The sequence below is a fragment of the Mus pahari genome, chromosome 6 (genome assembly GCF_900095145.1).
Source record: "Mus pahari chromosome 6, PAHARI_EIJ_v1.1, whole genome shotgun sequence".
In the NCBI taxonomy this organism is placed as follows: Eukaryota; Metazoa; Chordata; class Mammalia; order Rodentia; family Muridae; genus Mus; species Mus pahari.
In genome coordinates, this window is record NC_034595.1 from 28,776,442 (window position 1) to 28,785,816 (window position 9,375).

General features: G+C 37.2%; 1 protein-coding gene across 50 annotated transcripts in view; it reads right to left on the reverse strand.

The window, feature by feature from the left end:
* The window catches only part of Ptprd (protein tyrosine phosphatase receptor type D), a 2,152,432-nt gene that overhangs the window by 162,230 nt on the left and 1,980,827 nt on the right, over nucleotides 1–9,375 (reverse strand). For 28 of the 50 annotated variants that reach the window (XM_029539551.1, XM_029539550.1, XM_029539549.1 and 25 more), the window contains 3 exons: nucleotides 6,071–6,215; nucleotides 3,495–3,800; nucleotides 2,456–2,649 (listed from right to left, as the gene is read on the reverse strand). In XM_029539551.1, the coding sequence (XP_029395411.1) occupies nucleotides 2,456–2,649; nucleotides 3,495–3,800; nucleotides 6,071–6,215 (645 nt within the window). The remainder of the gene's footprint in view (nucleotides 1–2,455; nucleotides 2,650–3,494; nucleotides 3,801–6,070; nucleotides 6,216–9,375) is intronic. The other 22 variants (XM_029539561.1, XM_029539560.1, XM_029539546.1 and 19 more) reach the window with 2 other exon arrangements.

The following is a 9,375-nucleotide window of genomic DNA, read 5'->3' on the forward strand; positions in this document are numbered from 1 at the left end:
TTCAGTAGTTCTATGAACTAAAACAATTAGGTTTAAAAATGTGTGTGTATACATATACAGATATACATACAGTAATATTTAATATTTATTAAAACCTGTGCTTGTAAGCAAATATATGCATAGAAGAGGTTAAAACAAGGCCCAAATCTGCCTTTTTTTACACTCTACCAATTTTTTCCTTTTCAACAATTTTTTGAAATTGCAATTTGTTTTAGATAAAATATATCACATGTCAATTGCAATATAATCACTATCATTGAGTTAAATATTAACAATTAATATTGATAAAATTGATAAATTTAACCCACATTCCAAAGCTCATTAGATCTCACTGGTTGAGACTTCTAAGTAATAGTTAGAATGTAAAGTATCTGAGAACAGAAATTGTGAGAACTACCCAAATGGTAGAAGTCACTAAGTAGGAAAAGGACTAGTTATGCATAAAAGGTTGACATATAATTGATATCTACATATAATTTTAAGTGATGTTTGAGGCTATATTTTCAGATATGTCAAATATCTGCAAACTATTAAACAAATCCTAACACTCTCCTTTTAGACAGTCCCATTGCTTTTATTCTGATGAGAAACCATAGTCATTAATTTCACTGTGAAGACTGTCTCTCCCTTTGTTTTATATATATTTAGTAAATATATTAGTTATTAGCTGAGTAAACATTAATTTATTTTCTTAATTTATCTTAAAATGAAATCAGCAATTTTCTCAAAATATTGACTGAAAGAATACCTACATATTTTAACAAGGCTAGAATAAAATACATATCTATAATGAAAAGAGTTGTCAAAAGCCCTTTCTCATGTCAAAGATATACGATGCATTACATCAGCTGTGTTTGCAGAAATTACTGCAAAGTAGTAAGAGGTCTGAGCCTTAGGACTGTGCCACACATAGACTCCTTCAGGCTTTTAGTTAGGATGATCCAAAACAGAAGCAAACATAAACAGTTCTGTGAGCTGACAGCATAACGACTTTTATGGGTAAATGCGTTCATTAGCACAGTAGACGTACATATTGCCTCATATTTTCAGAGGTAAAAGAAGATAAAACTGGGCAAACTTGTGTAGAAGTTTTCATTCTGTTTCTGATGTTTTCATGCTCACATAAAAGACATTTTCATTTCAAATTTTAAATTTTCACAAACTTCATCCTTTTTCCTGATCAGTCACCATGTACTTAAGCAAAATATCAACCATCTACATATCCTGTAGCCCCAGTATCCCACCACTGTCAGAAGGGCTCTGGGTTATGGGACATTTCTAGCAGAGCAGTTAGAAGCTGGAGTTTTCCTCTTCCTCCCAGGAAAACACTTGAGTGACAAGTAGATAAATAATTATATATTCATTTAGGGGGATTATTTTAAATAACCATAACCTATAGGGAAAATGAAAATGTTATATGCTTTGCTTTAAATAACTGACTACAAAACCAGTCAGGGACACCATGGTTGTAAACCACTTCCCCAAGGTCAACAGGACATTTCAAACATGAAATTACGCATTATTAATAATGCCTTTGTTGGTATAGGCTGTCTATGCAACTGTGTGTACAGGATTGAATGGATGCATGCATAAGCGAGGATGTATGCACCCCTGTGTGATTGTAGAGGTCAGGGCACCAGCTTGGTATTGTTATTAGGCTTATTGTTGACCTTATTTTGAGATAGGTTTCTGACTAGCCTTGAACTTGCCAAGTAGGTTAGTCTGGCTGGCCAGAATACCAAGCCATTTCCATTTTCAACTTCTAGGATTACAACTGTATATACCACACTTGGCTTGTTCATGGGTAGATTCTGGGGACTACATTCAGGTTTTCTTTGGAAACACTTGCACTAACTGGGCATTTCCCCAGCTCACTAGTAATTCTCTTAACGTGGTTCAGAACAGGAGATTATATTTATTCTCTTGGAAACCTTAATTTAATTTTTATCATGAAAGTCATTATCTTCACTTCCTGAGACAGAAAACAATTATTCCCATAAAATATATGACCTGATGAAAGGCAAAATAAAATAAAATGCTGAGTTCCTTCCCCTGAATAAAAATGTCTCTTCTCTACTAAAACGTCAGACATTAAGGAATTAGATCAACCTTGGTCCAAGTAATTTAAACACAGCAGAAGGTAGATTCTATCGACCCAAGTGTAGCTTGGAATACCTTATTGTGATTTAGTTAGGCTCATCATTATTTCTTGAAGTGAGGAATGTCAATTTAGACCCAAACATAAAGAACATAATATCTATTTTTTTAAAAGTGACTTTTAATTAAACTTAAAAGCAATATATTTCAGATTAATTTTAGTTGACGTTACTTTTAATTTAAAATACATACCAATGGGTTTTTAAGTCTAGAATTTTTAGTAGAATAGTTTTTAAAGCACAAAAGGGTAAATTCTGGCACAGACTAGAAGCAATGTTAGCCAATAAAGCAGGCTCACCTGTGCATCAGCCAGCATGACATCCTTCAGCATGGGCTGGCCCTTGGGCTCCCCATTTTCCATTTTCACGTAGTGCACCTGATATCCTCTTATCTGGCCATGCTGCTTATTGGGCACAGGTGAGCGCCACGAGACTTTAACAGCTGTGGCGTTGACAGCCTCCACCTCGACTTTTCGAGGAGGACCACTTGGAACTGCAACAACATCATGAGTAAAAGACAATTATAGGCACTCGCCACCGGTGCAGTGAGAGTGCTTTCTTAAAAATGGGTAGACCCACTATGCTTCATTGAAGAACACACACATCTTCAACTAAGGAAAATGCTCAACCAATCTGCTCTACATTTTAAGAAAAGATCAAAAAACATGACCGATGCAAAAACCAAAATGGAAGAAGAAGAAGAAGAAAAAAAAGAGTATCAGAGAAATAGAAAAACATGTAAAAAAAAAATGTACAAAAGCCAAGGAAGATGCTTTGTGGTCCAAAGCATTAAAGCACAAAGAAGTATTGTACTGAAATAATAACAAAAACAGATTGTTGACAGTTGTGTGTTTTTTAACGTTTTTGTCTTAATAGCGGAATAAAAAGATGCTTGACTATATGGATTCTTCTCTCTTTTTTTCTCATATCAAGTGGCCGTTCCATACAACAGGTGCCAAAAATCACAAGACAAAGGACAGTAAGAAGGTGGCAGTTTTGAATGTTAATTCCACAATGAAAGAGAATTTAATAAAAATGCCAAGAAAAACACAGGAGACATTAGTTGGAGGTACAGAGAAAATCTGGATCATAGGACCATAAGAGCAAAGTGTCCCTTTAAAAGGTAGAAAACTGTTGCATTGAAATTGAACAAGAAAATAAGAAAAAAAAAGCCCAGGATGTTGGAAAGACAGGTCTTTGGCAAAAAAGTTACATAATAAAAATGTTGGATCAAAAGTGATGAGCAGAAAAAAATTTAAAAAGAATAACTGTTAGCCTATCCATAGCAGACCCAGACTGTGTCAGAAGGAGCGACCTGACGGAGCGGAGGCAACATACCATCTTCATCGGTTCGAATCAACACGGACAAGCTCTCAGGGCCAGGGCCGACATCTGTGTGGGCAGTCACAGTGATCCGGTATTCAGTCCATTTTTCCAGCTGTTCCAAAAGGTATTTGGTAGTATCCGAAGGAATTCCCAAAATCTCATGAGGCTTGTAGTCTTCCCCATCCACTGCAGCATACTTGAGGGAGTATTCAGTGATAATGCCATTCTGTTTTTCCACTGGTGGAGGTTGCCAACTTACCAAAATACTAGTGGAACTTGGGCTGGTACAACTAATATCTTGAGGAGGAGCTGATGGCTCTTATTTTGGTAGTGAGTTAAAGGAGGATTTGAGTGAAAGGACAGGAGTGGTTGGAAAAAAATGATAAAACAAAAGAAAAGGCAAAAATAAATAAACGAACAATAAGGGCAGAAAAAAAACAAAAACAATACTTTGAAACTTAAAATTTTTAACATAAATTTATGAACCTTGGCTTAGTAACATGAGTAAACAAAAAATATGAATCAATGGTCAAAATAACTGTTAAATAACAAATGGGGGAGATGTATGGAAATGAAACCATGTGATCAGAGAGCCTCAAATAAAATCACCTACCTGCAATTTAAATTCTTCTTCTAAACCAATTCCTTGGTATCTCCCATCCCCACTAAACTGACTAGCACCCAGACATCAAATAATCCTATTTCTGTAAACCTGAGATTCCAGAAATACCATTTCCATAACTATTCCATGTGCTTCTTTTCACATTCTAGAAAAAAGAAAATCTATCCACAGCACTCATTGAATGAGCACTCATGGAAGGATGTTTAAGTGAACAACAACAACAACAAAAAAAACCCAGTAACTGATAGATGCCCTCCTACTGAAGTCAATGAAGAAAGAAAAAAAAAAAAAGAAAACAAAAGGAAAAAGAAAAACCCCCAAAACATAGAAGGGCTTACCCTATCTGGCAGCCTGACCAGTTTTAAGGAAAAGCATTAATCTAACATTGACTGTAGCCCAAATAAAATGAGCATGCAGAATCACTAAGGAATGAGAATGCACAGGCTGAGATTTACCTACCGAGGGCAAGGTCAGGCTTGTTGGTTCTGACTGTACTTACCCTATTGTCAGCTTTCAGCTTTTTTATTATAACTCTTCTTGTGACACCATTGCTAGTAAAGAATTAGATCCCACCAGCAAATTTTGGTAAAATTGGTATTAATCAGCTATCCCTTACAAAAGGTCAATAACACAGCAATTAAAAATACCTAGTTACCCCCCACCAAAGAATCATGATTTATATTATTTATATATTTATATGGTTTACATTCAGTTCCTTTTTTTTCTTTCTTTCTTTTTTTTTTTTTGGATGCAGTAATTTATCTAAAGTAGATTTACATAAGAGCTAAAGCATACACTTTTACTGTCCATTCTAACATAAGACAGCCATCTTCTGAGCAATTATTTACCATCAAATTACACCTATACATCACAATGTCAGGAAATACAGTTAAAATACTACACACAAAAATTCCACACAGTAGCTGTAAAATTGTTCAAGATAAATTGAGTGGATGGTTAATTGTTAATACTTAATAAAGAGCGAATGGCAGCATTATAAACCATCATATGTTCCATCACAAACAATCTTTTAGACAATATTTATAGAAAACAACATGTTCTGGGTATTGTAAAACCCCATTATAACAAACTTGGCTACGCTGAGGCATGCAAGCTCAAAAGAGAATGAAGTTAAGGAAGCAAAATAGCATCCAGGGCGCAGATGTGCCCATGATTATTCCATTATCCGCAGATTTATCTAAACTGAGATTTTCTGTGAATATTCCCAATGTCTACATGGACTCTCCCGGAGTAAGAAACCGGTCATATGCACTGAGCCTTCCTCCCGAGTAGGAACAAATACATGCTAATCACTGGTTTTTAAAAGGAAATCATTTTGCTTTTTGCCACTCCATACTTTGATGTGCTCTGGCCTGATTTCTCTGCAGTGTTTTCAACCTGATTTTTGTTTTTGAAACAGGGTTTCTCTGTGTAGCCCTGGCTGTCCTGGAACTCACTCTGTAGACCAGGCTGCCCTCAAACTCAGAAATCCACCTACCTCTTTCTCCCAAGTGCTGGGATTAAAGGCGTGTGCCACCACTGCCCAGCTCTTGCAGCCACATCATTTACTGGATGAGGACAGATCTACCTACTGCACCCATTTCCTAGCTATGAAAGTCAAATAGCTTCTCAGAAATTTTGTATTTAGGAAGTGTAATGGAGGGTCTATTATTTATGCCATGTTTGGAAACAACATGGGTCCTATCTGTGTCCTGTATCCAGAGGAGTGTGTGTGTATGTATGTGTATTTATGTGAATATATATATATATATATATATATATATATATATATATATATATATCAACATAGATAGTTGCTGAAGACTCAGCACACTAGCAGGTTTGTTCTTTAGTTCAAAACAGAACAAAAAAAACAAAACAAAAAACAAAACAAAACAAAAAAACCAAATGTTAAAACATTTCCTAGAGAGAAATGGGCAACAAGGTAGCAAAGAGAGACACCTACTTGATTGCATGGTTCTAGCTGATATTTCAGCTGTAGAAGCACCCAGGCCTTGAGGAGAGCGTGCAGAGAGACGGAAGTAGTACAGGCTGTTTGGTTTCAGCCCTTGAAGCCTATAAGATGTGCCTGGTTCAATGGTGATTCGCTGCTGCAAATAAACAGAGGAGTTAGTCATTTTCCTGTGAGTTGTTGCACATATGGCATAATAAATGTTTGCAGCATTAGACTTCTCTCTTAACCACAATGCCATCAATATATAGCAAAAAGAAACAATGTTCAGGGCCATGTATGAAATTATAACATGAAGATGACGTAGTTGAAAAGTATTTTTCTACAAAAGATGGCTGAAACTGAGATACCAATGCTGACAATTATCCAGCATCACAGAATAAGAGGGAAGTAGAGGACAAAGCCAGGATGCATGCCACCCTGAAGATGTACAAGGTGCTGTGACCACAAAGGCAAACGACATTGGCCAATCTTGAAGGATGCTGAGCATGCAAAATTCCATTCAACCACACACCCATGTTTTCCTCCAGGATTCTACAATCCACATGGGGGTGGCAAATATCATATGCCTAGAACTGGCAACATTTCACAAGTTGCTATAAAAGAGATGTGAAGGACTAGGAACATATGTCAGCATACATAATGTATAGAAGGCCCTGGTTTGGATTTCCTACCATAAAAAAATTAAAATAAAGCAAACACTACAAAAACAAAACAAACAAACAGAAAACAAAAATAACAAAAAACAGATGTGGTGATCCATTCTTGCAATCCCACCACTGGGCAGTGGAGGCAGGAGGATCAGAAGTTAAAGGTCATTTTCAGTTACTTAATGAGTTTGAGGCCAATCAATTTTAAAAACAAGCAAACATGCAAAAACAATAAACACTAAGCCAACCACTGGACTCAGCATGAAGTTCCCAGTGGAGGAGTTAGAGAAAGGACTGAAGGAGCTGAAGAGATTTGCAACCCATAGGAAGAACAACAAGATCAACCAACCAAAGCTCCCAGGGTCTAAACCACCAACCAAGGAGTAGACATGGAGGGACCCATGGCTCCAGCCATATATGTAGTAGAGGATGGCCTTGTTGGGCATCAATGGGAGAAGAGACCCTTGGTCCATGAAGGCTCGATGCCCCATTGTAATGGAATGCCAGGGCAGGAAGACAGGAGTGGGTGGGTGGGTGGGGTGTACCCTCATAGAAGCAGCAGGAGGGGGGATGGGATAGGCAGTTTCTGGGGGGAGGGAGAAATCAGGAAAGGGGATAACATTTGAAATGTAAATAAATAAAATATCCAATAATAAAAATTAAAAAGAACAGGCCAAAAAAAGGGGGGGGGTAAGATCTGAAATTGCTGGTGGTCCTAAAATTACTTGTGTTATTTAAGAAAGCTGAATCATTTCTAAGAACTAAGACCATTAGTATGGGTTTCTTTAAAATAATTGAGAAGATTTTTGTGGCTAAAAAGTCTATAGGTAACAAAATTATTCATAAACTTCTCTATACCTGTTATATACCTATTAACATTATAGGGGATTTTCAAAATAAGATATTTATCAAAACTAGGTTTCACATCTGCCTTTGCATTTTGGCAAAAGCATATCTGTCTATGAGTAATCAATGTCAGGTACAAACAAATATGTAATTGAACAGAGGCATAAACAATCTTAAGCCTTTTTTTCTAACCAACTAGTGTTTGCTATTCACACAAATGAATTCAGACAAAGTTAATTCAAATATAAATGTGTAGAAAACATTTCTAAAGTGCTCTGGATATTAAATATAAGGGTGCTTAGAAACTTCAGATTCCCCAAATAAGAAAACAGGATTCTGTCACCTAAACAATTATAATGCACAGTAGCACATGGAGAGCTAATGCCCCAGTAGTCGCAAACGACTGTCATACACCTCAACTCATGTGAAAGAAAGAAAAAGAAAGAAAGAAGAAAGAAGAAAGAAAGAAAGAAAGAAAGAAAGAAAGAAAGAAAGATTTTTCAGTTGATTTTGGTGAAGACATACAATAATTTAATATTGACTTAGTGTACTCAGGAACACAATAACTTAGGTTTTTAAGTAGTATCATGAGTAAACATAATTACTTTTAAATAATTAATATTGGTTTTGTTATCTGCGTGGGTTTTTTGTGGTTGTTTTGGTTTGTTTTTGTTTTTTTTTTAACTAGAAACTAGCTAGGGTCATCTGGGAAGAAGACTGGCTTGTAGATATTTCTCTCTGGCATTTTCTGGATTAATTATTGATGTAGGAGGGCCCAGCACATTTCAAACACCACCCTGGCATTGAGTCCTAGACTGTAAGAGAAAGCAAGCTGAGCCAGCATTCCTCCATGAGTTGTCAGTTCCTGCCTTCACACTCCTTTGTGTCAGTCATGACTTTTCTCTGTAATGGACTGTGCTCAGGATACCTATCCCAAGTAAACCCTTACCTCTATACTTAACAGTTACAGAAATTGGTACCAAGAGTGGGGCATTGCTGGGATGGATCTGACCACATTATAGGGTTTTATCTGGGAGCAGGGTGGAAGAATTTAGGAATTTGGTCTGAAAAAGCCATTGAGGGATCAGAGCTTAGTGAGATAGATGTTCAGGGGCAACTTGGAAGATAATGTGAGATAAATGCAAACATAGGAGTGACCTACAAAGTCTTAGAGGAAAGTTTGAGAGTCCTTTAAAGAATCTATTGAGGCTGTCTGTGTTATATTTTGGATCAAGACTCTGTGGTTTCTGGTCAATGATATTGAAGACTCAGTTGTAATTAACAAGAGACCAATATCACTAAAGTACTGGTACAATCCATGCTGGTTATCTGGGCCTGCAAAGTCGGCTGTGATTAAAAAGAGACTAGCCTCAGTGAGGTGATATCTTCTAGCAGTTATTTATTCATGGTTAAAACACAGAATCTGTGGTCCATTTCTGGTCCAAAGCTGTCAGCTGAAGTTGGTAATGTCTAATATACTCTCAGGTGTTATTGGTGATGAGAACTGCAAGATTAGAGGGGTCATGGAGAGCAGCTGGGGCTTACACAAGTCAGACTCCCTAAAGAGGTCCCAAGCAAAGCTTAAGTAAGGGGGCAGTATCTGTTACAGTGTAAATTCCAGGACAATTGAGATGCCAAGGCCACTAAAGATAGAAGCAGGTGCAACCCAGAACTGACCTGAGCCTAGGAAACAAGCTGCAGATGCTGTGGATGGCAAAGGCAAAGGCAGAGGCAGAGGCAGAGGCAGAGGCAGAGGCAGAGGCAGAGGCAGAGGCAGAGGCAGAGGCAGAGGCAGAGGCAGAG